Raw genomic sequence first — 27,491 nt, 5'->3', positions numbered from 1 at the left:
TATAATATACTGCCCATATGAAATAATGTATTTTAAGCCATATAATGAACAGCTACGCATTATTCAATGAAAAGCGGCGAACAGGAACAACATTGTTTCACATTAATAAAAGACTCAAACAGAAACAGGCAACAGCTCGCTTCACAGTTTCCCTGCCAAATAGGCCTAGGAAACTCTATGTATCTATATGACGTTGAGTGCACGGGGGGTCTGTACGCAGCGTAGTACCTTCCATAAAAAGTTTTGCTCTACAAAAAGGCACGTAAATGAGTCACATACACAGAGGTGCACACACACACACACACTTCTGAGTAGAAGAACCCCCAGAAACATTCACTATGTCACAGCTACCTCATACATACCATGTGACAGCATGTAGTATAGAAAGCAACTTGCAGACAAACAGGTAATGTGATTAGTCTGCAAAGGACAGGAGCTTCATTTTATGAGGGAAATCTAGCTTGACGACAACATTGAGGTAGGTTAGCCACCACCACCAGATCAATTTCATCATTTGAAAAATGAGTACCGGACCAGTACATAGGCCTTAATATCCACTGCTGCACACATTGCAGTGTAGACCTTAAAATAGATACGGTCACCCTCAAAATCACCAACGCACTAAAAGTCAAGGGCACACTCTACCCACTCCCAGAGAAATGCTAGGTGGTAATATAGGATCAGAAAAAGAACAACGGACATTGCAACTCAAAGCAATCCTCCACAATATGTGGATGGCCGCCAGTCAGCAGCCATATTGAACATAGCACCACCTTTGGAACATTTGATTAATTAGTAGCCTGTACTTCTCACATGATCTCTCAGAATGCAATGCATTTCTTATCATTCCAAAACAACAGACTACTGTGCCTCCTTATTTGATGACTCATGCAAATCGTATGTATTCTAGAACTGTCCATAACCACATATTCCCTCCATTCTACTTCTAAAATGGGCACTATCCTGTCCATTGCCACTGATCCTGGTACAGTGTGTCCCAGTCCCTGATATAGGCTTACATACTGTATACATACACAGTGTGTACAACCAGATAGCTACAGAGCTCTGTGTTGTGCTGTACAGCAGAGATGCGACTCAGCAGCAGCAGTGCTGTCAGAGAACACTGAACACCGCTGGGCTCTGGGCGGCTGCTGCACCGTCACGGTCACACTGACTCAGCCGCCATAACCAACACACACACTGACTGGTCACCATACCTGAACACAGGGCTTGAGAGAGGGTGGGAAGGAGGGAGAGGGATGGAGGAGTAGAGAGGAAGAAAGGGGGTGGGGATGGAAGGATGGATGGAGAGAAAAAGAAGGGGGCAAGAGAGGGACATAGGCACAGATGGAGTGACGGGGGAGGGTGCAAGAAAGAGATGGAAAAAGAAAGACGGAGAGAAATTGCAAAGAGAGAGATGCAAGATGGATAGACAGAAGGAAAGAAAGCATGGGAGAGAGAGAGAGGGACAAAGAGCTAGCCCCTAAACAGATGCTTTATTCCTCACATTGCACCTCCAATCCAAATTCCACAGCCGAGCTGTAAAGGGCTGGGGCTTGGCTGAGTCAGCGCTTTCACATACAGCTGAGCTGAGCCTCCACAAAATGCAGGGATGCTCTGGCTATGGCACGCACAGGGGGTCATAAAGCACCCACTCTTTTCTCATTCATTAGCTAGCTACCACAGGCTTTCACTGGCCTGCCTGTGCCCCATAATTAACCCATCATCACAACACCTTTGACGTTAAACACCTCACCACAAAATACATTGTTTATTGCTATTTAATAGTATAATTTGGGGAACTTGGCAGGTGGCAATGTTAATTTTGTTGGTCCTGTTTGAGTTGAAGAATGATTGAAATGCACAGTCTGTGTGCTTCACATCAATCTGTGCGTGAGAGTTTGTGTGTGTGTGTTTGTGGTGCACGCATGTGTGCGTGTGAGTACGTCTGTCTGTAGGCCTATTTCCCAACTAGACCCAGTAAGGCACACAAAACATACAGAGGGCACAAGCTAGTGAGGGAGAAGGAGATAGAGAGAAAACCAGGCTGGGAGCAAGCGGAGGTGAATTATTTGGCATAACCCTACTATTACAGCTGGTGTTCTGTGCCAAGCCCTCTGTATGTGGAAGCAACATCTTGTGATAGAGGGGAACCAAACTAAAAGCCTAGAGAGATTCTGGTTTTTCTGCATGTTATTTATTAACTCTGGCCCAGCTTCTCAGCCCTGAAGGAGTGCTGATCTAGGATCAGGTCCACCCGTCATGTAATCGTATTCATCATGATCTAAAAGATCAGCACTCCTACTTTAAGATGCTGGACCGGTTTTAAGAGCTGCTAATAGTTTTCATCCCGAGGTTGAATGTAGTATATCTGGGCACGGATCTAATATGTGATACCTGACCGAGATAACAGCCAATATTTTGTTTACAAATATGTTTTGGGACACATTGAGTAGGTGACGCTTTTTTATCAGTTCCAGTATCTAATTCCAGAATAAACTTAATTGAAACATAAATTGATCCAAACCCTGCTTAACAGACTACTGGAAGCCCTCTGGGTCCTCTCCCTCCACCCTGCTACCAGAGAAACCCCAGCCCAGTAGGCCTAAGTGAAGGGGAAAGACAGAAGTATATTTTCCAGTTGGCTCTGCATCCATTTCAGCCAGAACAGCTCAACTAGCAGGCCTTGCATAAATGCATCCTTTCAAGTGATACATTATTTGGGCAAACAATGTTGCTCTGTGTCATTGGTCTAGACTAGGCTGGCAGAGGGAGGGAGGAAATGGAAGAGTGGCTAATTGTTCCTTTGGGTTTTACTAATTTAGAAGTACAGTTATGCTCCTTATTCAGCCTGAGTGTGTGTGTGTGTGTGTGTGTGTGTGTGTGTGTGTATACCATCATACGTTTTACGATTGTTGTGACTTGTGAGTTAGACCACAGAGAAAACATTTTATTCCAGGGCCATTTTCAGTATGAAATGAACAACAATGAGAAAATATTTTGAAACAGAAAGCAGAAATTAGTTTTCTTATTTAACATATATCATATATGCCATTTCTCTATTTGGACAGGTAGTAGGAGGTGTGTGTGTGAATGTGTGCAGCCTGCGTAAGTGTGTGTATGTGTGTGTTCATACTCACACAAAAATGTTGTGGAAATACAGCCTGGCCAGCTGGCTCCACAGTCAGGAGAGGAGAGGGATTGAGGGGTCACCCCAGCGGCAGAGGGAGTATGGGGGGCCCCGGGGGAGAGCAGACAGACAGAGAGCCAGCCATTTACCAACCTCCTGGTCCTCAGAGGCTGCTAATAAACAGAGCTGTACCCTCTGGGAGGGAAAGGTGAGAAAAACCAGAACCAGTATGTAGGAGCTTAGCTTCATTCTGCAGCTGTAAAATAGTATTTATCCTCAACTTCACTTTCTTTTGGTTAGGTAGTTTGTTTAGTAGATTAGAGCTGGGAACCTCCTCTTAGAAGCGGGTATGTGTGCTATTTGAAGTATGGAGGAGGGCGTAAAAATGTGACAGACTGCTGGTCTGCTATGTTTAGGCCACTTCAACTGTCTGATATGGAGAGACGGTTCAGGGAAGGCACCCACTGTGAGGCGAGACATGACATGGGCCATTCTCTGACTCCATAGTACCCTTTTGTGATTGTGAACTCACTGCAGTACAGGAGTGACCAACACAATACAGAGCTGAGCCACATCCTGGTATGACATCATGTGCCCAAAGAGCCCAGCTGCCAGTCCCGGTGTTTCCTGTAAACTGCCGCTGTGGAATCTCCACACAGGAAACAGTATAACAACAAGAGTCATGACAAGGATGTCCAGACCCTTGGCATCACAATCAACCCTCATCATCGGCATCCACGGACCCTTTTAGCTTCTACCATGCCCATCTGCACCTGGCCTGGGTAGTGTGTGTGTGTGTGTAAGATATCCTCACCACCACAACCACTGCATAAACAGAGGTGGAGCTCTTCTACTAGTAAACAGAGCCACACCACACCATAACCAAAGTTAATTCAAACAGAGATTGTTGTTTCTTCTGTTCTGTGAGTGATCCAACTCATATCTGGACAACTTCTCAGGCTACAAAGAAGTACATACTAGTATAGTATCATATAGTATAGAATTAGGCCTATAACATTGTTATTATTATTATTATTATTATTATTGTATAGTGCTGTAACAGTCATTATCAGTATTTAGAATTAACAATTTTCCATTACCAAATAAAAAAAGCAGCTAATACAATGATGTTAGACCTACATGTTGCATAATTGAGCCTTAAGAGTAAAGCCTCTTTCCAATCTTCTGCTTACTGCGCTGTTGGCCCTCATCTCAGGTGGTGAGTGTTATGAGGACATAATAAAAGGATATGGTGAACTAGGCCTGGTCCATTCACTGACGGCTGCAGTTTATACAAGGGTCTCCATTTCAACCAAAATGGGGTCACCAAACAACTAAGTGATGAAAAGCAAACCTTATACTAATGTTTGTCTTTACTGTTGTGGGCTGAGAATTAAAGGGGATGCCAGTGGTGACAATTAGGCCTAAGTCATAACTAGGCAGCGTAGTTACAGGCCTATAACCTAAAAGTATACTATGTTTAATAATGGCAATCTGTTATTGATGATGTAGGCCTATGTTTAAAGTATCATGTTTTGTGAACATTAAAGTTATAGAGTGAAGTGTGTTTTTTGAAGTTAAGTGTCTCATCCATCTTTGGGGAATGCTGTTTCATGTAATAGGCCTGGGTGTCCATTCTGTTACGAAACACCTGTCATATCATGTCATCAAACCTTGTTGGGAGCTTTGAAGTCAAAAGAAGGACACAAAAAGGTGGATAGCTGCTTTATTTCAGTAGGCTACAACCCCTTAGCCTATATGAAGCAGACAAGTACGTTTTGATAGTTTTTATGGTGTTTGTAAATATGAAATATTTTCCATTGTTTACAGCTACTGTCAGTGAAATGAGTGAGTCCTGAATAAAAGCAATCTTTCTAAGGACCTTATTGCAGTACCTATTTAAGTGTTTCCCACCTAGTTAGCCATCACCCCTGGACTCTGGCTGTGTCATTGTGTCAACACGGGGAAATGTCTAAATGAAATCACACTTGGCATTTTGTCATCTTGGAAAGGCATGCCCCGGCAACAGAGCTGCCACAGGGCCAGTCAGGGAAAAGGTGAGTCGTTCGCATTCCACATACGTGCTCGAACCATAACCCCGATGTTGCCACAAACACAGTTCGTTTATTCAACAAATTATTGAGTTAGTTGTGTGTGCGTGTGGTCTTTGCTTTGCTTTTCAATGACTGTGAGAGTGGGGAGAGGTTACAAAATTGCAAACGTTCCATGACATTTTGGGCTCGCGCTAGGCCCCTGCCTGCCTACTTCCACCACCACCACGTCTACAACAAATGGCAACAATGTCACCATTATTGTGTTGTTAGTTTATAAAGTGAAATTGTTATGGGTCACGAATCAAGTGTGATAGAAAGTACCTCAAAGCAGTCATACTCCACTACAAAAGGTCAATGGCCCGACAACTAGCTTGCAATTAAAAACTGAAGTGTGGAGGTGGCCTAGGCTAAGAGGATAGCAGATCCTCCATGGGCCTAGTGCTGAGGTCTCTACTACTATAAATGGAGTGTGGTGAAAGGGAGGGCCACATTGCACCAACATTATCATCTTACATAAAAAGAAAGGGGAAAAAACTTACCCCAATCTAGAAACTCCAATATGTTTTTCTCTCTTCTGAGGGGTGAGTTGTTGCACTCATCATATAGGCAGATAAGGATATCCAATAGCGTTTCCACACTAAGGCATTGGCCATTTGACTGAGCTGGGCCGTCCAGGATCAGCTTTTCCAGTTTCTTCAAACGGACCTCTCCCGACATGATTCGAACTGTAGTCAGGTGATGGTAGTAGTGGAAATTATAGAAACTCACTTAAATAGTTCAGCCTTATATTCAGGTTTACCGGGGACGAACAGATGTTAGCCTAGCTTGTCTCACCTTGTAGCAAAATGAAAAAAACTTTGAAGTTTTGATCCAAGCAAGTTATTTGCGAGCTAAAATAGATATATCATGATCCACCTCTCACAAAAGTATCGATAGAGTATCTCCGAGGTGAGCGAGACATGTACATTTTCCTCATTTTATTTAGCTAGCTAACCTGTTCCCCCAAGACACATAAAGAACTCACAATTACCAGATCCTGCCCTGGCCGGCAGATTTTGACGTATTGTTAGCCTAATGAAAGCCACTGGTATTATTTCCTTTCGTATTTTTCTAGTCTTCTCCTGGCAAAAATCCTCCCAATGAAAATATTACCCGTGACAATGCAGTTATAGCAATCCCCTGAGTTGTTGATATCTGTGGTTATCAATTTTCTGCAGCGACAAAAATGCATCAACACTAGATCTGCAATGCTACAAAGCCCCAATGCCCCTCCTCTGTTGTGTCTGAGAATAGAAGGGCGAAAGGCTTAGCTAGCTAGTTTTTTCCTTTAATTCCAATTCTTCTAAAATCATCAGCCTGGCCCTCTTCACAATTTAAAACGATGGTTCGAGTATATGTCCATTGCTGTATCCGTCGAAAATGCGGTTTCTCGGACGTGTTGAGCGCTTTCCTGTCAAGAAAAAAGCTATATTCTTGCTCATACCAATCCAGGACACTGCCTTCCTCCCTTGCCTCCCTGGTCGCTTGCCGTCTCGCGCTACAGCTTGCTGCTGCTGCAGGCAAAATCCCAGCTCATCATGGCGACGGTCACAGCATCTGCTGTGCTGTGGCTGTGGGGCGCGAGGGTATACTGGAAGGATAGTCAATAATATTGTGAATGGAAACTGTGGCGGTCGGTGTGGAATGGAATGACACATTTACGGTAAGAATGAAAACCTGGCCCTTTAATTGCCTAAACATAATTTTTTTAATGCACATTATATTGAGCAAGCAACTAACACCGAATAATTTTTGGATAGGCTACACCCATAGTAGCTTACCTGGCTAGCTTTTTTCTTTAGTTACCAGGCAGGAAAATCATTGTGTTATATTCTTTGCCATTAAACAAGCGTATCAGGGCCCAGGTGAAATAATTAAGTTAAAAAATATATTATTATTATTGTAACACATGCTAGCACTGGGTCAAGAAAGTGGCAAATTGGATATGATGACCTACTTGGAACAATCGCGCCCCCTGGCGAATCTTTGCAGCTTTAAATTCTCTGGGTACTACAGATACCGATCCGTAGATTTGTCAATCATCCACAAGGTGATGATTAAAAAGTTACTTTAATTTATTTACATCAAGTTTGTCAATAATTTCATATTAACAATGACAAATAAGGAATCTCTGCCAGTGAGCATCTACAGTAGTCAGATGCATAATATTGTAGCCTAGATTCCTCTTCAAGTTTGACAGTCTCCTATAGTCTCTGAACAGACCGAAATAAACTACAAGGATGAAAGCAAATAGGCCTATTCTTTTTGAAACTATGTTAACTGTGATACAAATTAAATGAACACAATTATGCTATAGCCGGGTCAATTAAATAGCCTATACGACTGAACCATAAGTGGAATGTTGTCTGTCCCTGCACATGTCTAGCGCTTTCAACCGGCTGGCCACTCCTGTCTCGTCCTCCTCAGACTTGCTCGATGATTATTGGCCTACATTCCCCACTTGAATCCTGGGCAGTTAGTTACAAGTGGAGCAATTCAGGTGCAAAGCATTGCATTTCTTCAAATATTTGATGTTGAGATAAGGCAGGGTACAGCAGGATCTAGCATAATCAGGAAGTTAGTGACAACAATGTAATGTCATGTAAATAATTAGGGCTACAACTTCAATATTGACCTTTACACACAGCCTCCTTCTCTCATTTGAGATGCTCAAAATAATAGGCCTAGTCTTCTGATGTTCTGCTGAAGTCACATCCATGCAAATGTACAGTAGGCCTGTACTTTAGATGTAGGTCAATTAAATTTTAAGCCTCTTTCCATATAATTATAATATTTCAAACCATAAAAGGAGAAAATATGTTTGATTTAACAATCATGTGATAATGGGCATATGGAGGGGGATTTTGGCTGTGTTTACACAGGCAGCCCAATTCTGATCTTTTACCCAATTATTGGCAAAAGATCTGATCTGATTGGTCAAAAGACCAATAATTGGCCAAAAGATCAGAGTTGGGCTGCCTGATCACAGATAAATTGAACAGCTTTTCTAATGCAGATGTAAGATGTTAATTAACACTATTGTTGTTGATTGTAAGAGCTGGCAGGCCTTTGATTGAAGAGGAATGGCACGTTGGGAGAATCAGATGTATCTGTGCTTTGAACCAGGGACCTGTCTTGGCTTTGATTGGGAAGGGAAGGGGGAAAGACTGCCAAATATCATACAAGAGGAATCTTAATTTACTAAATTAGGGGTGGAAGTGGAAGGGAAAGTTTTGTGCTTTCAAGAGATCACTGAGATCCCTAGGCTATGTATAGGCTGACCCAATGTATCTGGTCAGAATTCACATGTCTACTGTGGTGTTTCTAATCATCAGACAATCTTATTGCATATTCCAACCTTACATTACAAACTACTTGTTTGTGTGAAAAGATCATATGTTCACTGATGTGGATATGATTGTAACCTACATTGTAAATCAGTAGTGCTGATTTAATATTTCTTAAATGATTGTTTCATGTGTCTGTAGATTTAAGGATGTTGTGATTGATGTATGCAGACTTGGGTCAAATGTCAAATCCTTTGGAGCTTGGAGTTTGCACTTTTGGCACTATTCCATGGGCAACATACTGGGTAAACTAAATCATACCTAGTTTACATTTACATTTTACATTTTAGTCATTTAGCAGACGCTCTTATCCAGAGCGACTTACAGTTAGTGAGTGCATACATTATTATTATTATTATTTTATTTTTTTCATACTGGCTCTACCAACTAGTTTATTTGAAAGTATTTGACATGACCCAGGTCTGGATGTAAGTATGTAATAATATAATATGCCATTTTTATCCAAAGCGACTTACAGTCATGTGCACATACATTTTTACGTATGGGTGGTCCCGGGGATCGAACCCACTACCCTGGCGTTACAAGCGCCATGCTCTACCAATTTAGCTACATTTCAGGTATTTTAATTATTAAAATAGCCTAGAATATAGTCGCTACAGAGCATAAAGTGTGGTTTTCAGATGTGGCTAGCATTGGTCCCCCTGACAGTCATCTGTCATTTGCCCTTCCTGTGTCCTCTTTTAGTTTGTCTGACATCTCCAAGCAAATAAGCCCCAATACACAAACACAGACAGGGCCCATTCTAGGGCCACCAGCCCCTCTTCTAATGTTTGCGTGACAAAAAAGGCAAGGCAAATCCTGCAATGGAATCAGATAATCACCAACATGTGAAGAGCCTCCCAATCCACATCCTCACCCCGGCTCTTGGATTAACTGTCTGTTTGGCTAATAATTTTAATCTGTCGGAGGGGCAGAAGGGTGATTGGTTTGGAATAAACATAGTATCCCTTTGCCCCCTCCTCCCCAGAGTCCCCACACCAGTGATGGGCCATAAATTGGACCCCTGATCAACTAAAATGGCTGCCAGACAGACAGAAATAAGCACACTGACAGACTGTTGCCAGACTGGGCTTGCTTTACATTGTCCAGTGGAATGTACACATTAGGGTGTGTAGACAACGGTGATACTGAGAGGGTGCAGCCCAGGTTCACAGGGTCAGGGGCTGTCTGGGAACACATGTGCAGACATAGACAACATGAAGGAGAAGAGTCAATGGAAAGGCATTTGTTATAATGCCTTTCCTCTGTAGCTCAATGTGGTCCTCTGTAGCTCAATTGGTAGAGCATGGTGCTTGTAACGCCAGGGTAGTGGGTTCGATCCCTGGGACCACCCATACGTAAAAATGTATGCACACATGACTGTAAGTCGCTTTGGATAAAAGCGTCTACTAAATGGCATATTATATTATTATATATAAAAGAAAAAGTGTTATGCAATGGTCATATTTAGCCTCTTTAAAAGAATGTACTTTAGTATTGATCAAAATATTACATCAATCAAAAAGTGTCCATCCTTTGTGATGATTTTGAAATATAGGAACAGGATGCAGACATTTACTCCAACCAATTTGTAATCATCTCATCCTGCAAACTAACATTACTTAGAACTACTACAAATAAAGTAGGCTAATAGATGTATGCCTCTGGATCAATTCAATATTTTCAACCCACAACAATCCAATAACTATACTGTCTTTTTACCACAAATGTCTCTGCATACTAATGCTTTTGTGACAAACATCACTAGACTTCCCATTGATATGGAGTAGACTGAATGTTACAAATGCTTTGTATCAAATTGTAGGCTATAAATTGTATAAATCCCTGTATGATTCTAGAGGAATGGTGTTCAAATGACCCAATACATGAAACAGATACAATACATAATTTGGGGAGATGGTTGCCTTTGAAGTATGGCACTTCTGATGTCTTGACCAGGAGGTGGCTTTTAATGTCACACCTTTGTTGAGATAGCCCCCCCCCATCCCTCTCCTCCTCATTGTGCGAACGACTGACTGGGAGGGCCAGGGGCTTATAAGGGCCGGCCCGATGTCAGAGTGCCACTGTCTCTCTCTGAGCTACTTTGCTACGTTACTTCTCTTCTCTCTGCTGGACACGGCACCCTCTTGGAAGATTTACGATGGATTTGCTCCGTGCTTGCGTTTTGTGCGCTGCTGCTTTCGTCACCGTCTCCAAGGCTTTTACGCACAACGACATGAAGGATGTCCTGCTTCAAAAACTTGGGCTGGATGATGTTCCGAAAATTCACAAAAGGGATTTGGAGAATCTTGTCATCCCGGCGCACATTAAGAATAAATATCTGTCAATGCTGAAGCTGCACCACGACAGGCGGCGCAGGTCTCTGCCAAGCTTGGCGGGGATCCTGAGGGGAATTCGAGGAAATGCAGGTACAATCATTTTTCAGTACAGACATAAATAAAATGCTTATATCTGAATTATATTTTGCTATATAAATTAGCAATTATATTTACTTGGATGTTGCGGACCAATTTTTGGCATAGACGCACAAATGACTTTTTTATGCACTGGCATTTTGTGCGCACTCATAGTTCTGTTTATGCAATTGTCCATTCCAACCCACTCATATTTTTTCGGATTTTATATTCAACACCTAAGCATTTCTATGTTCTGTTTTATTAGATATCTCTGGGGAGTTTGTGTACTCGGACACCACTCGGCAACGGATGGTCTTCGACATGGATAACCGCATCCCCCAAAACAGCGAGGTGACCATGGCAGAACTGAAACTGTACAATAAAGCCCCGAACAAGCGCTCCATGCCCGAGAGAAGGAACCACCGGCCGGTCAACAACGCCAGAGTCTCCATCTACTGGGTAGATATGCTGGAGAACGGCTCTAACAGAACCTCTCTGGTGGACTCACGGTAAGATTTTACGCAAAGCCATGTCGTGTCCAGATCATTTCCGTTAGGCTATGTGTTGTTCTTTGTTCTTATCATTTAGACTGTATGTGCAAGGTTTTTAATCAACCATTTCCTGTAGGTTGATCCCTATCCATGAGACCGGCTGGAAAAGCTTTGATGTCACTCAGGCTTTGCACTATTGGTCAAAGACGCAGCAAAAAACACCTATGCACCTGGAGGTGTGGATAGAGGGCGAGAGACCTGGCAGCTACGCGGCAGAAATTGCCAAGAGTGTCCACTTTACCACCCAGGACCAGGCGGACAATACCTTGGGAAAACCTGAGCTGGTCCTCTACACACTCAACCTCGAAGAGTTTGGGTAAGGCGCGCTTTGATATGTAGAAAGTATAAATAGTGTAACACCGGTTCGGTGACAATTGTCATACCTTTAGGCTACACATTAATTAGTACAAGTTAACTAACGACTCCCTATTTGGTTTCCGCATAGGTCTCGAGGCGACTGTGAAAACAACCCATATAAGGACAAGTGCTGCAGAGAGAAATACTTCATCAATTTCCGCGCGCTCACGTGGACCCAGTACTGGATCATCGAGCCAGCTGGGTACCAGGCCTTTAGATGCGCGGGGGGGTGCAAGCAGCCCAAGCGCAACTACGGCTACGGGGAGAGGAAGTGTACCATCGCAGAGAGCGCCCCGCTGCCCATGATGTACCTGGTCAAGAAGGGCGACTACACCGAGATAGAAGTGGCGGAGTTCCCCAACATGATCGTGGAGTCGTGTGCCTGTACAATGGACAACATCTCCATAGTTTGAAGTCAAGCGTTTGGGACTGGCCAGGACAATTCCATTTTTACATTTTTAGTCATTTACCAGACGCTCTTATCCAGAGCGACTTACAGTTAGTGAGTGCATACATTTGTTCATTCTGGCCCCCCGTGGGAAACGAACCCACAACCCTGGGGTTGCAAGCGCCATGCTCTACCAACTGAGCTACACGGGGCCTTCCAAATGCACTTCCAGTACTTTTCTATTTAAAATGGGAATGATCAGGGCGAGCTGAAGGCTGTAATCAGAGGGAGCATGGCAGATCTCTTGAGACAAACTCTATCCAAGCACTTTATTATATTTTGTAAATAATGAATTCATAATTTTGCCTTTGTATGAATGGTATACTGTACCACTCAGAAGAAACTGAATAATTTGATCTCAGATGTTATATTTTTGAGCTGTAAATACTATGAATTTCATGATTAAATATAACCATTTTTTTATTAAGAAGTATGATTTTGTTCTTATTTTTCATGAGGCACGATTGGGATTACACTATGACAGCCATTAAGGTATCCTTACACCCACCACAGATACACTTGACTTCAGCTAAGCCTTCATAAACCTTGTCATCCTTATTTAGCACTGTATTTAGTTGGTAATGATAAGTCAATAACCATTATTTATCTAATGACTTATAACTTGTTTCAGTGAAAGAGCATTAGGCGGGGACTGTCATGGTTAAATAGATTTGTTGAGCATAATTTACATCAGCTTCCTGGCTGAGTGTGCTGGTTGTTTGATTCCATTAGGATGAGCCGGTGGCCATATAGGGAACAGACACTGTCACACAAACCCAGAGGCCATATTTACATCTCCATGTTTACATCCGGCTTAGCAGATAAATAGGCCCCAGACATAGTCAAGAAGAGAGAACTCCATAGACAATCAAGGCTCAATTGCAGACTGCGGGGGTCTTGTCATTTTAATGGGGTACTCAAGGCTTTAGAGCTGAGGGCACCCTGTTGTGTGCTCTTGGTTTGGAAAATAAGCTTGTGTCAGCCACAGACTTCTGATATGTTATAGCAATAGGCAGCTAGGTTTCCTCCTATATCACATTTTCAGATATAAAGTGGACCTTTAGGGCCGGTTTCCCAGACACAGTTAAGCCTAGTCTTGGACTAAATATTACTTTTAATGGAGATTCTCCATTGATCAAGTCCAGGACTAGGCTTAACTACAGTGCTTAACTTGCATGGAGCCCCAGACCGAGGGTGTCTTTTATACAGGTAACGAGTTCAAACAGGTGCAGTTAATACAGGTAATGAGTGGAGAACGGGAGGGCTTCTTAAAGAAAAACTAACAGGTCTGTGAGAGCCGGAATTCTTACTGGTTGGTAGGTGATCAAATACTTATGTCATGCAATAAAATGCTAATTAATTACTTAAAAATCATACAATGTGATTTTCGTTTTAGATTCCGTCTCTCACAGTTGAAGTGTACCTATGATAAAAACTACAGACCTCTACATGCTTTGTAAGTATGAAAACCTGCAAAATCGGCAGTGTATCAAATACTTGTTCTCCCCACTGTATGTCCAGGAAACCTTCCCTTGGAGATTTGGAGGAAGAAGCACTTGTTTTTTTATAATCATTCACTTTATTGATAATATGACAAAAATACTTAGAAAACATAACTGAAGCATCAACACAAATATCAAAACATTGTCCAATAAAAAAAGAGAACTCTCAGCAGGAAGAGAAAAGCCGTAAGTTACTTACAACGTAATGAATGAGTATATTGAAAATATTTCGCTGAGAGGTAATATACACACACTGCTGAAATAGTAATAATATATTTTTTTTTATCTATGTTTGGTTGGGGTATTTTTAACTTGCATTATTGAGCAGAATACTTAAAATCAGTTCATGGACATCCATGCAATTTGACATGATAAAAAAAAAAAAAAAAAGTCAACTATACAGCACACCTGGTCATACAATTTTAAATAAGCTAATGAAACAATTACTAAATATACTGACAATACAATTTTGTCTTGTTTTCAATGATCTAGCAACACAATGTTATAGTGGAACACACATCACTTTAACACTGCTGGTAGGCTACTCAGCCTGAGCTATGCCATTGTTGTGCTACACTGCCACCAATTCATTTGAACAGAGCGTTCACACACCTCAACCATGTGACTGACTTGGTTTGAACCTGGATCGTCTGTGTGCCATAAGACTGTTAACCCACTGAGCTTTAGCCTGGGCATTAGCATTGAGAGATAAGAGCATCGGGCCAGTAACCGAAAGGTCGCTGGTTCAAATCCCCGATCCAACTAGGTGAAACATCTGCCATTGTGCCCTTGAGCAAGGCACATAACCCTAATTGCTACTGTAAATCACTCTGGATAAATTACACTCAAATGTAAAGACTTCAGGTCTCTAACCTCCATTACACATACAAAACTCAATGTCTGCTGTAGTGTGTGTTTCAATGTCACGGTCACTTCTAGTAGCAGTGAGGGTATGGGTGGGTATACACTGAAATGTAGGCCTTTATTTGCTGGTGTAAATGCAAACCGCTATAGTTTTTAAATCACCACCCATTTTCAATATAGCCTCCACCTGAGTGTTGAACATATGTGCTAAACCAGCCACAGAATGTGGACCGTTCCATTAAAGCATAGTAGTTCAAATTAGCCTGGTCCCAGATTTGTTAGTGCTCTTGCCAACTCAATTGTGGTCATTGACTCTGGGAGAATCTCAATTCCATATGTCCCGCTCCTCTGACATTCTCCTCCAACGGTTGAGGCAAGAACACAATTGAGATACTCACACTAATCAAAACCTAAACCTAAAAATGCCACACCAATCAACCAAAAAGTTCTCATGGACAAATTAAAAGGAACCGCTCTTCAATTTACACCTGAGAATCAAGCCTCGTCAGAGCCATGATCAGTAATGTGCGCTATTATAACGAAATATACAAAATCACAAAATAAAGAATGACAATATCAAAAGGGATAATGCAGTATTTAAAATTGCTTCTAATATCCTACAGAAATGGCTTTGCTCAAATATTTATTCAAAGCACAATGCATCCAGATGAACAGGTATCTCTTGCAAAAGAGTCTCAATGAGATTAAACTATCATTAAAAGGTGAAAAGAAAAGAGTTGTGTATTAATTGATGAATTACATCAATAAGTAGCACATTGTGAGGTGCTAACTGTGTAGATATGATAGGGCAGATGTCCTTGTTGTTTGAAGTAGCAAACCAGGCCATTGCCCATTCAAAAGATACTTTAGGTAACCTTTGAACTCAAGTAAAAGTCATAAGCCATAGACTTCTGCAAAAAGCAAAATGGGTTGTTTATTGTAAATCTACGAAGTTTAGATTACATGCTTGATGTTTTAATAAAAATAAAATAAAAAGACAAAAACAAAGTGTTGTTTGAAGCAAAATTACTGTTTGTTGCTTACAGACTACATATACAATCACTAACAATACTATAGCTACCATGCCTCAAAAGATAGTTCCTTTCGGTTATTAAGTGTTCCCACTTCTTATACAAACAAATGCAACTAAGCAAGACAATATTTACATTTTGTAAAAATAAAAGAAAATCACATTACACAGAAAATGCACAACCCTGAAAATATTTCAAACATGTCACTGAAGCAGAGCAAAAATGTTGCGGTTCGTGATGTATGTTTCTCAAACATGGGATTTTTAAAAGCATGTGATTTCTTTAAAATGTGGGGAAAATATCATAAAATGTACAAAATCAAATGAAAAACCCATAAAGCTTAAGAGAGACTCCTCTCCTTAGATGTGGAATGTTGCTCCATCGTCTTGTCTTTTGTTTTTAATTTAAAAAGGGGGTTCTAGAAAAAGGGGGGGCAGGGGGTCCGTGGCTAGTGGTGGGTTACCATTAATGGCCACCAGTCCTTTTGATCAGAAAGTCTTTAATAGTATCCTGGCTGATACTGCTGGCTCCATGGTTTCTGGTTCCAAAACTGGGGACACAGAAAGAAAATTAGATGCAGACAAAAAAAAAAAAAAAAACTCTTAAAAAGTGACACTAGGCCTGACAATGCAAACTTCCCCAGTTTGCGTTCTCAGCCTCAAAGTATACACCACCATCCAGAATGAATAGTCACAATACCCATAAAACCTAGCGGTCAAACAGGGAAATTACATTTACATTATTTAGCAGACGCTCTTATCCAGAATGACTTACAAATTGGTCCATTCACCTTATAGCCAGAAATAAGGTTCCAATTGTTTTTCCACCATTCATTTTTACCATAGGGGATTTTAGAAACACTTAAAATAAAGGACTATTTCGTGTAGGCATACCCTGGCGTGCCGTTTTGATAACCGTGTAAATCTCTCTAGGACAAGGTGACTTATCAATATATTTGCATGTATTTACCCCCAAAAATGAAATGCTAATTATCTGCAAATGTGGCTATCATAAAGAACTACAAATGCCATGATCTGGAAGAGACTGCCGAAACAAGGCAAAGGTAAGAATCTCTGGATTAACTATCTAATGTTAGCTAAATAAAGTGATTAACATTTCTTTAAATTGACAATACTGTTAACTGTTTTGTGCAGGTTTTAAATTGACAATCCCTGTTAGCAAAGGTGTCAGGTAGATATGACGTGCAGGAGCTTGCAGGGATTTGTAGTTTTGCATGTCGTCTACTTAGATGCTAATTAGCATTTTCGAATCCGTAAATAGAGCAGAATATATTGATAAAAGTCACCTTGTCCTAGAGAGATTTACACGGTTATCAAAACATCACGCCAGGGTAAGCCTACACAAAACACAGCCCTTATTTTAAGTGTTTCTAAAATCCCCTATGGGAAATATGAATGGTGGAAAAACTATTGGAACCATTTCCCTGTTTGACCGCTAGGTTTTATGACACCTCCACAGTGGGGCTCTATAGACCCTGGCTGCATTTACACATGCAGTCCAATTCTGATCTTTTGCCCAGTTATTAGCAAAAGACCAATTAGTGAATAAAGATCAGTATTGGTCTGCCTGTGTAAACACAGCCATAGTGTGAGAGAAAAAAAAAAAAACTACAAACATGGGAGGACACATTCAATTGCAGTACAAGGCTAACAAGCTAGGATTTCCCTTTGACCTCAAAACAGAGACTCACCCCTTGCTGCCAGCTCTGGTTGAAGGCCTGAGCCTTGTCCATGCCGAATCCTCCACGTCCTCCACCGGTCCTGTTGTCCCCAAATCCCCCGCCACGTCCTCCACCATTCCTGCTGCCCCCAAATCCGCCGCTGCCATTCTTGTTGCCAAAATTCCCACGGCTGTTGCCTGCTCTGGGCTGGAACCCCTGGGGAGAGAGACAAGAAAACGTATTAACATCTCGCTAATAAACTAACTAAGTCGCTCTGGATAAGAGCGTCTGCTAAATGACTAAAATTTAAAAATGTAAATACACAATTATAGCAATAACTTTTTGATAACACCTTATTTGGATAGTTCCCTAAAGATGGTTTATAAATGTAATGTATCAACTAACCAACTCTAATCTTACCAAATTGCTGAATATCAACGAGTTGTCACGGTCAGCATCTACACAACTTCTATAGAGGGTTACCCAAATAAAGTAAAGCCAACTTGTAATTCTCCATTGCTGCGACCAATCCCACCTGGTTGAAGTTGCCCCTGTTTCCACCGCCTCCTCGGCTCATGTGACCTCCGCCTCCTCGGCTCATGTGACCTCCGCCTCCTCGGCTCATTGGAGGACCGCCTCTGTTCATGGCTCCACCCCTGTGGCCCCTCATTGGTCCCCCTCTTGGGGCCCCTCCCTGGGGGGCCATGAGTCCGCCGCCCCTGTTGAAGTTGCCCCGGTTGGCGAATCCACCTCTGAATGCTGGAGGGGGCATGAACCCTCGAGGGGGGCGAGTGAACCCACCACGTGGGCCTGGAGCTGGGTGGAGGCAGACATGGACATCGGTTAGACTGGGGTTGAATCTTAATGATCTAAAATGGCTTCCTAATTTTGTGCTCATCTCCACTATTTAATAACTACAGGAAAAACTTAAGTGAAAGGGCAGAGGCCCATCAAGAGGTTTGATTTGCCTTCACCTGTCCAGTCCTATCAGATCATTGCAGATGAAACAAGGAAAGTTTTAGCAATTTAGCAAGGCTAAAAACAGGGTCAAAACCTGCCATGCCAAAACCCTAATCATCTGACCAATATGGCCAACAATCATAACCCCCACCTCCTCTGAAGTTGCCCCTCTGCTGGAAGCCACCTCGTCCACCTCCTCTCTGGCCGGGTCCACCTCCGCGGTTGAACTGGTTCTTGCCTCTGCCTCCCCCCCGGACACCACCTCCTCTCTTGGGGGTCAAGGACCCCTGGTTGGGCTTCTTCTCAGCGGGCAGGGCCGCCTTGCTCTCCTCCTTGTACTGCTCCACCAGCTTGGAGGCATCCTCCTTCTGCAGCTCAGCGTAGCTCACCTCAGCGAAGCTCTCGCCCTCCTCTGGCAGGGTGAAGAATCCTAGGGAAGAGCCAAGGAGATGGTGTTCATGGACAGCTTAAGAACACCATCTTATGATGTCCATCATAGCAAAAACGAGATTTGTAGTGATGGTGAGAGCTGGTGTGGAAGTTGCTGTGTTCCTCCCGCCAGGTCCAGAGGCAGGGGTACAGCCCCTGACCCAGGGTTTAGGAGAGAGGGTCACTCTGCCCCCCTGATATGGCCACTTGTGATACAGACAGCCACAAGTGGGCAAAGCTTAAAAGGGGCTAGCCATGCTTACATGAAAACAAAACTCGTTTTTGGGAGACTATCAGTGTGCGTGTGTGGGTACCCTTTATGTATTCCTACAAACTTTCTGAAGGCTTTTGGATTAGTGCTAAAGACGTAAAGTCACTAGCTTTTTAGCACAGTAGGAGACTACTTTTAACAGTTTTAGTAGTAAAGTAGCTCATCTCACGTTGTTACCTTTCATTTTGAGGAGAGCGTGCTCGGGCACTTCTTTGCCATCGCTCTCGGCCTTCTTCTGGGCCCTCTCCTTGTAGTGGTCGTCTGAGGGACAGACCACCACAGCCTTCCGCTGGTACCCAGCAAATAGACACATCTTCCTCTTTTGGCCTGGGGCAGACAGGTTGGTCTGGGCAGAGGAAGGAGGAGAAATTACTTATATTGACTCATTGTGTGATTATAAATAATGATGATTTGGGCTGCTTTGTTGGCACTTTATGCACTAAGTACTAGCCGAAGATCTGTCTACACTATATAATGATGTACACATTTTTACCTGTATGTACTGTATGTTCCATGTGTATTCAAATATCTACTTTTCTATTCACAATAAGTACTAAAAGGTCAGTGTTCAACTTGTAAGAAATCATTGGCTATGATGGAATTTGATTGAATATCAAGCCTTACGTGGTCCAGGATATAGTTCCTCTTCTTGCGAGCAGCGATCTCAATGAACTTGCCCAGGAATAGAGGTGCACGCTGGGAAATGGCCGTGAGCTTTGTTGTGTCCTTCGCCTGACGCTTCAAGCTGCCAATCTACATACATAAAAATGAATGGCGTAAGAGACTTACAAGATTCAACATAGATGCAGGACAGGATATAGTCCTACAGTGAAGATAGGACCAGGGACTGCTTATACAACAATTAGGATAGGACTGGAAGTTAACTACTAGGACCTCATTGTAAGACGGGTGCAGAGAGAACCTGTTCTAAAATACCGAGGGCTAGAAACACCATGACCTAGTATAACACTGACCATCATCTTCTCCACGATGGTGTCGCTGCCCAGGATGTAATATTTCCCAGGGTTCTCCTGGATGTGCTTGTTGACCCAGGTGCTCTTTCCTGAGCCAGGCAGGCCCACCATGGCAATCACCTACCACAACACACACACACAACTGATCAGTAACAGTGGTGGAAGGAGTTATGCACATACAATAATCAACAGAGTTTGAGGAAAAAGGCCCTAGAAATATGTGAATCATTATCTGATACAAATTTTACAAGCGGTTTATTCTGAAATATACATGTTAAACTTAAGGATAGATCCCATTGCTAGGGAGGCCTTTGTGTCAATCAAATCACTGCCAGTGATGTTTTGGGTTGCCATAGTTACCTCGCAGTCCTTCTTGGTGTCGGGTGCCTTGGGTCCACGGACACGGTCGTCCACGGCTACCTGCTGCAGGAAGGTGTAGCCCTCTGGCTGGGGGAAGTAGGGCGTGTCCATCTGGCCAAAGTTGAACTCCACAGCACAGTTGTGGCAGATGACGTGGGGGAAGAGAGCTTTCCCTGCTAGGGACTCCTTACTGGCCTGGAAGGCCACCACTGGCTCATTACCGTTCTTAGAAAAGGCCATCTCCACCTCCTCGCCCTCAAAGTTCTGCAATAGATTATTTTTTAAATATGGATTTTCAGCTTGTAGTTTCAATGTACAATATAGCATTGACAGTTCAAAATGTTAGGTACCAACAAGGAAGTTCTCATCCCACACATATAATCCCCCAATAGAAAACGAAGTTATTGGTTGGTTTTGATGGGTTTATGTGGACATACAGGATTACTTCCTAAACTGAGGATATTGCAGACAACTTACATCATTGACTATCATGTAATCGAAATGCTTTGTTTTTTTTGACAGGCCTCATTGACGAGGAATTCTTGACACCACGTGAAAGTCTGAATATTCATTTAAATCATCGGCCTGTGCATTAAGAATATTACATTATTGCAACTAGTAAGGATAAATGAAGAAAGGTCTTACGATGAGGCAGCAGATGACGTCGTTCTCGTCATAAGTCTCCTCGAAATCTTCAGTCACGCAATTGGTGGTTTTCTTGCCTTTGCCAGAGTAGGCATAGGAATGCTCCTCCTCACCTGTAATGGCAATATAACTCACATCAGACATGATACACAGCTGAATAGGTGATGCAACTAAAACTCTAGAATTAGAACTAGAATTTTGTCATTTAAATTATTTTGGGAGTTCAGTGTTTCTGCACTCATTCCATAACACTGCATTGTCGCCTTGCAAAATACAACTGACACACAGGCTATGTTCCAGTTCCATGTCATGCTCCCTAACAACCTCTAGAGGGTGCCAACATCCCATAAGAACCATTATATTTTGGAAAAAAACCATAACCCATTGGAGACTGACCGAGGAGCAGACTGCCAGTAGCCAGGGACCATCCAACCTGGACCTCATGGACCTCCATGTTCTTACTGGAGATGTGCTTCACTGGGATCTTCTCAGTTATCTGAAGGCACAATATTACATTGGTCATGTTAGCAGCAAATAGTATAATGGCCTACATTAGGCATTTGATAGCACAACCAGGCGATGAAAAATCTACTGGTGCATTTAAAATGATAAAATGGAGATATAACAAACGATAAATGGGTTTCTGAGGTCAGAATGTTATGAATTCCCAATTACTAATGAAATGAAAACTGGGCTAGGCTAAAGACGCCGAGCGTGTCTCCTTACCTTCATCTCGTAGCAGGCCTTGCCCTGGGACAGCCCGTACGAGGCCCTGCCCCCAGACCACAGGTAGGCAAAGCTCTCCATGGTGAGAGAGGAGGCGCTGTAACGGTCCCGGGACACCTTGAAGTGCAGGTCGCAGTTATCTGGGACACAAAGAAACAAACACGTAACTTCCCTCTTTTCAGTCCCCTGACATGTCTAGATTCTAGTGTCATATCCAAAATCGGCCCCTAGGCCCTATCCGCTATGCACTAGCGGAGATTTGAGAATATTGAACAGGTGTAGGCAATCTGGCAAGCTAATCTTCACAAGTGCATAGGGGCAGTAGTAGGGCCTAGGGGTTGATTTGGGATTGGGTGTAGGCACATTACTTCTGCAAAAGTGTTTGTAGAGGGATTAAATAAACCCAGCACCGTTTGTCCATGTATACACCAAACATGACTCACAGTTGTCCAGGCAGACTGTTGTATCGTCAAACTCCTCATCTTCCTCCTCCAGGGGTGGTAGTGGAGACTTGAGACTAGGCCTGAAAGAGAACACACAGCCAGTCAGCCACAACGTCTGAGATTTAGAACTTTTCGCACGGAACCAGAATGCACTCGCAGGGCGGCCATCCGGTTGTGACCTCCGAGAGGGCTAGCAGTGGAAAGAGTTCAGACTATGGGCAGAAATGGAACCAAATAGAACTCCAACATTTAAGCTACTGAGTCTGTTGGTTTTGACAATCATGATGAAACAGCATCACTTACCTGCAGTGGTCCACTGGTGCCTCAAAGCAATGGCCAAAAATGAAAATAAAACTAGTCCTTGGGGCTATATTTCTTATTATAAAAAGCATTAACAGCCAATAGGCCTCACTATGGGCAGAAACTGTGTTTATGGCTTTGGAGATTGCTGGAAGGTCATGCAGTATAAAGGGCTGCTGGATATATTTAACTCTGTGTGTGGAGCTGCTCTCACTAAAGGTCAAATGAAGCTGCTGCCTCGTGGTCTTGAAACAGACAGAGGCTCGCAAGCTAGCTCCACGTAGCCTAGAGGGGCTTCAACTGTGTGTGGCAAGAGGTTCTAATAACCCAGCGACTGTAGTGATAAAAAGCTGAACTTGTTTGGAAATGTTGTGCCACACCGACTTACCAACAAAGGCATTCAGAACCAGAATCAAGCTGTTGCCAAGTTGTGTTTATGAAACTAGCCTTGAAATATTGACTAGGAGTATCAAAACATGAGGATGAGTGTGTCCACAGAATGTAGACTTAAGCATTTGCAGAACTAAACCCTGCCTCCGGCAAAGGAGGAACGCCATAATGCAGCAGTGATCTTCGATCTTTGCATCAAAACCTGTACTTGGTCATCTTGCACAGTCCTTACAATGGCCACTGGTGCTGTAGGGTCAGACCCATTGGCCTATCTCAACATTGGTCAGACCAAGGAGCATAAGCCAGTATAGTGTGTTGTTTAGCCAACAGCTACAAGGGGCTCTGCTGCACAGTCAAAGGATCAGCCACCAGGTCCTTTATTTGTTTACACAGGCTAGAGTGACATTCTGAGATGACAAGATAACCGCTCACTGGGTCAATGAAAACAAAATAGGGTTCCAGATACACACATGGGGGAGGGTCGTTTCCCAGACAGGTCAGCCTAGTCCTGGACTAAATAGCATACTCAATGGGGAATCTCCATTTGAAGTTATTTTAGGTCCTGGGCTAGGTTAAAGTGACCTGTAGAGTGAGAAAGCATTCCTGTAAAAAAAATCATCAACCACACTGAATATAATGATGACACGGTGGAGAGAGACATACTTTGACATAAAAACAAACATTCAAAAAAGACAATACAGTGCGAGCAGGAACAATGAGCGGTCAGTGGAGAGTACCAATCTCTAATTCGAGCGTCCGGAAAAAAGTGCTACATCCTTGTGTGCCCTTACGCGACCCCCACCCCACCTCTCCCAACCCATCATCTGCTACTCTTCCATTAGTTTTTTTTTTTTTGCAGCTTTGCGTCACCCTGTCAGTGTACACAATAAGCCTTCCTGCACAAAGAGAGTGAATGTGGAACAATAGAAAATTCATAAACTGTTGTCCATTTCTCTTACTACATTATGCAGTCCATAAGGGGTGTATGTGGGCACTGCATTTGTAATAATGGTAAGGTTCATTTAAAAGCCAGGGATGACCCTCAATTCAAACATGTATGAAATTTACATAATGTTGACAAAAGTTAGTTAAGTGAGGGTTTTGGCGCTAATTAATGCATTGGCGCTTAAAGCCAATACAGTTCACATAGCTGTGATGGCGCTTCAGACATACCGAAGGCCATTTTGTCTCCCATCCTTACCAGCTGTATTTGTTCTCTTCAATAAATTCAAAGTAGCCCCTTCCATGTTCCTCCCGGCGTCTCTTAACACCCTTCTTATTCTTCTGATCAGCATTCGTGTCTCTGTCCGCATCCCCTTAGGAAATAAAAGAAGAATATAATGAGGTGCTCCTTTATTGATAGGTCGCACTGTGGCTGTGGTGGGCCCACATAGACGACTAACTTGTTGTCCATTAGGACCCCATAGCTTTCTGAAGTTGAAGAAAGACAGTAGAAGGCTACAGCTGTTTTGACCAGGGAGTAGGGTTGATTACATTGCAGCTGGTCAACAATACAGAACATCAAATGTAAAGAGATGTAAACAATCACGACAAAATAGTAAAATGGGCACAATAACCCAGCTACGGTTAGAGTTATTAAAATGGGTAGGGAAAATAGACCATTGTCAATCTGTCCCTGATGTTGGGGTCAATACAATGGTTTACTGCGGCAAGTCAGCCAAGAAAGCCGAAATTGAACTGCAGACTATCCTCCATTGACCCCCTTCCCCCACAATGCCATACGCGGCTAGCTTACTAGTTAGCTTGACAGCTAGCTAGCTAATCCTTGTTCATTCAGTTACCTAGCTACTGTTTTCATACGGTTTGCTTTTAGCTAGCTACATTTCTACTAGGACCAGATTATTAGAACCCGTTTGTAGACACATTTATAATACTAAGTCGTAGTTAGAACCACTAGCCTACCAAAACCAGCACCTGCCGAATCTTGTCCACCGTCTGCTAGCGTCGCGAGTTAGCTATGCTAGTTAGCAACTACACAAAAGAATGCTAGCTAACTATGCTATCTAGCTAGGCTAACCACCCAAACAGCAAAAAAAAAGTAATTCAAGCGTGAGCCCAATGGTGGTCTGACTTAATGTAGTAGGACCTAGTTAAACAATATTTACCCAATTTTCTAGCTACACTAACGTTAACTAGCTAACAAATATACATCGAAACTAATTTCGCGAACGCACCCGGCGACATACTATGGGCTAACGACGTTAGCAATAACATGTGACACCCAGCCCAATCATTTTCAAAAATCACGGAACCAGCGACTCACCCTCTGCTGGATGGTCTCCAGGCTCACCATCCTCTGCATCCAACGTAATTTTCTCCATGTCGTCCACACCTTCCTTCAGCATTGGATCCATTTCTTCCTCTTCTCCCTCACCCATTTCTTCGTCCTCCTGGGCCGCGTTCTCTTCCTCCTCGCATTCGTCTACGACGGCGGCGTCTCCCTCTCCGTTTCCATTCTCTTCCTCCTCGTTGGCTTCCATGCTTTCTTCGACCGGGCCCTCGTCTTCATCTTCCCCCATGTCCTCTTGGTCATCAGCGGCGGCGGCGTCGTCGTCGTCTCCCCCCTCCGGGCTGTCTCCCTCCGCGGCCTCCAGCCCAAGGGGAGAATCTCCAGCCAGGGCCTCTTCGTCAAGCGCGGCCTGCAGCCGGTCCATCAACTCGGCCTTCAACCCCTTGTCCGACAGCTGACGCTTTTTCAGCTCGTCCTTCAACTCGTTTACTTTCAGTTTTTTTACGTTGATTGAACTCATTTTGATATCTGTATAAAAACACTAAACCGAAACACGATGTTAAAATAAAGTAAAATTACAACAAAGACGGGAAATTCTGTAAAGGACGCTATGCAAGTTCATGTATTTTTAACTGCGCCAAATGGCAGTAGCGTTTACAGTCCTTTTCACCGGCTTGTGGGCGCCAATGGAAGCAAACCCCTCCCGATTTCTCCTTCTATGATATAATGGCAAACCAACGTTAAAGGTGCATGCCGCCACCTACTGTGCTGGAGTATGTGGTCAATCACGGTTTACAAAATTTCTAAATCCTCCTACCTAACGCAGGACTTCTGAGAAAATTAAAAAAGAGCCCTACTAATTTCTAAACGACCCCCCATCCCCAAAATCCCTTCCAACCCCCCCAACCTCAATAACCCTACACTTCAATCTCTCCCTCTCTTCAACATACTTACAACAATATAACAACACATGCTCCACCGTTTCATCGACAATACACTCCAGACACAAACCATTCACATGCTTGCCAACCAGATGACGAGTTCAATGTAAAATGTCCTAAACGCAATCGAGCAAACACCACCTCTTTCTTCCTAATCTGACCTTTGAATCTTGGTCCACTGATCTTTCTTCTATCAAAAATCTATCAAAATGGCTCTGATCTTACATTTGGCCTCACCTCTACCCAGTGGAACATTAATATAAATTATATCTTGTTCCAAAGTTATTTTGGCTAACTGGTCTACAATTTCATTCCCTTCCACACCAGAATGTGCTTGGACCCAGCAGAACCTCACTACTGCACCCATTCTCCCAATTTGTAAGTCGCTCTGGATAAGAGCGTCTGCTAAATGACGTAAATGTAATTCTCCATAAAAACATGAATACCTCCAATAGTAGGTCACTCCTATTAGATTTACCAGATGATAAACTATTCAACACAGACAGGGAATCTGAGAATACTATAATTCTAACAGGTTGTACGTCCTCCACCCACTGGAGGGCAACTACTATCGCCAACAGTTTAACTGAGTATACTGACAGTTCATTTGTTAGTCTTCTACCCCGCCCGTATTCTTCTTCTTCTTGTGCGTTTCCGGCAGACTAGACGCTGTATTGCTGCCTTTCTCAGGTCGGAGTGCGAATTACACATTTAAGTATCTAATAGCCTCACACCCGTAGGTGCCAACCGGTGGAATAGAGAAACGAGAACAGCTTCCTTGCTATTTCACTCTGCCTATCATTTGGGCCCAAAATTGTTACAAGCGAAAATGTGGTTACATCCTCAGCATACCACCTGCAATATAACAGGACATGCTTCACAGTCTCTACCTCCCCACATTCCTCACACTTCCCATCTGGGTGTTTCCACACTAACAATAACTCATTTCCCAATCCACAATGACCCAACCTCAGCCTTGTCAACAGAACCCCATCCCTCTTTTCACTCCCCAGACACCTACTGACCTTCCTCACAGAATTCTGGATAGAGAAATACTGCCTTCCCGCTCCTCTTTCTCCCATTCACGCTGCCACTCCTGGGTCAACCCCTCTGCTGGGATGCTCCTACATTCCATCCCCCCTAACAGGACCACCACATCGACCTACTCCCTCTTCAGAGCTGCCTTCGCTACCTTATCTGCTACCTCATTTCCCCTATCCTAACATGAGCTGGGACCCACAGAAAACCTACCTTACACCCTTCCTAAAGTGCCATCAACTGCTCTATTATAAAATACATATACATTTTATTGTCACATACACCAGACAGGTGAAGTGAACTGTGTTGTTTTACAGGGTCAGCCATAGTAGTACAGCACCC

General features: G+C 43.1%; 3 protein-coding genes across 7 annotated transcripts in view; 1 reads left to right on the top strand and 2 right to left on the bottom strand.

Annotated features, from left to right (window-relative positions):
• The window catches only part of LOC121552305 (serine/threonine-protein kinase MRCK alpha), an 87,599-nt gene extending 80,803 nt beyond the window's left edge, over positions 1-6,796 (bottom strand). For all 5 annotated transcript variants that reach the window (XM_041865106.2, XM_041865110.2, XM_041865109.2 and 2 more), the window contains exon 1: positions 5,724-6,796. In XM_041865106.2, the coding sequence (XP_041721040.2) occupies positions 5,724-5,901 (178 nt within the window). In that variant the 5' untranslated portion in view covers positions 5,902-6,796. The remainder of the gene's footprint in view (positions 1-5,723) is intronic.
• Positions 6,797-10,678: 3,882 nt separating this feature from the next.
• On the top strand, positions 10,679-12,396 carry LOC121552808 (left-right determination factor 2). The gene is made up of 4 exons (XM_041865862.1): positions 10,679-10,999; positions 11,253-11,496; positions 11,615-11,854; positions 11,984-12,396. Exons 1-4 carry the CDS (start codon positions 10,732-10,734, stop codon positions 12,306-12,308), a joined length of 1,077 nt encoding a protein of 358 aa, XP_041721796.1. The 5' UTR covers positions 10,679-10,731; the 3' UTR covers positions 12,309-12,396.
• A 3,222-nt stretch (positions 12,397-15,618) lies between these two features.
• Positions 15,619-25,858, bottom strand: LOC121552772 (heterogeneous nuclear ribonucleoprotein U). The gene is made up of 14 exons (XM_041865804.2): positions 25,204-25,858; positions 24,121-24,235; positions 22,230-22,309; positions 21,787-21,926; positions 21,457-21,556; positions 21,061-21,173; positions 20,416-20,679; positions 20,056-20,175; positions 19,706-19,834; positions 19,259-19,427; positions 18,533-18,811; positions 17,957-18,237; positions 17,452-17,637; positions 15,619-16,290 (listed from the first exon to the last, which is right to left on the bottom strand). Exons 1-14 carry the CDS (start codon positions 25,688-25,690, stop codon positions 16,240-16,242), a joined length of 2,514 nt encoding a protein of 837 aa, XP_041721738.2. The 5' UTR covers positions 25,691-25,858; the 3' UTR covers positions 15,619-16,239.
• Positions 25,859-27,491: the final 1,633 nt, after the last annotated feature.

This window comes from Coregonus clupeaformis, chromosome 36 (assembly GCF_020615455.1).
Source record: "Coregonus clupeaformis isolate EN_2021a chromosome 36, ASM2061545v1, whole genome shotgun sequence".
Classification (NCBI taxonomy): domain Eukaryota; kingdom Metazoa; phylum Chordata; class Actinopteri; order Salmoniformes; family Salmonidae; genus Coregonus; species Coregonus clupeaformis.
The sequence above is the reverse complement of the archived record's forward strand: the minus strand, read 5'-3'. Positions and strand labels throughout refer to the sequence as shown.

What these genes read in the sequence shown, in the direction of transcription:
- LOC121552808 (XM_041865862.1), top strand. Translation starts at nt 10,732, where the DNA reads ATGGATTTGCTCCGTGCTTGCGTTTTGTGCGCTGCTGCTTTCGTCACC. An exon ending in GGGAATTCGAGGAAATGCAG is followed by an intron (nt 11,000 to 11,252) that starts GTACAATCATTT and finishes CTGTTTTATTAG; the next exon opens with ATATCTCTGGGGAGTTTGTG. An exon ending in ACCTCTCTGGTGGACTCACG is followed by an intron (nt 11,497 to 11,614) that starts GTAAGATTTTAC and finishes CATTTCCTGTAG; the next exon opens with GTTGATCCCTATCCATGAGA.
- LOC121552772 (XM_041865804.2), bottom strand. Translation starts at nt 25,690, where the DNA reads ATGAGTTCAATCAACGTAAAAAAACTGAAAGTAAACGAGTTGAAGGAC. An exon ending in TGGAGACCATCCAGCAGAGG is followed by an intron (nt 24,236 to 25,203) that starts GTGAGTCGCTGG and finishes TTATTTCCTAAG; the next exon opens with GGGATGCGGACAGAGACACG. An exon ending in ACAGGGGCAACTTCAACCAG is followed by an intron (nt 17,638 to 17,956) that starts GTGGGATTGGTC and finishes CTCTCTCCCCAG; the next exon opens with GGGTTCCAGCCCAGAGCAGG.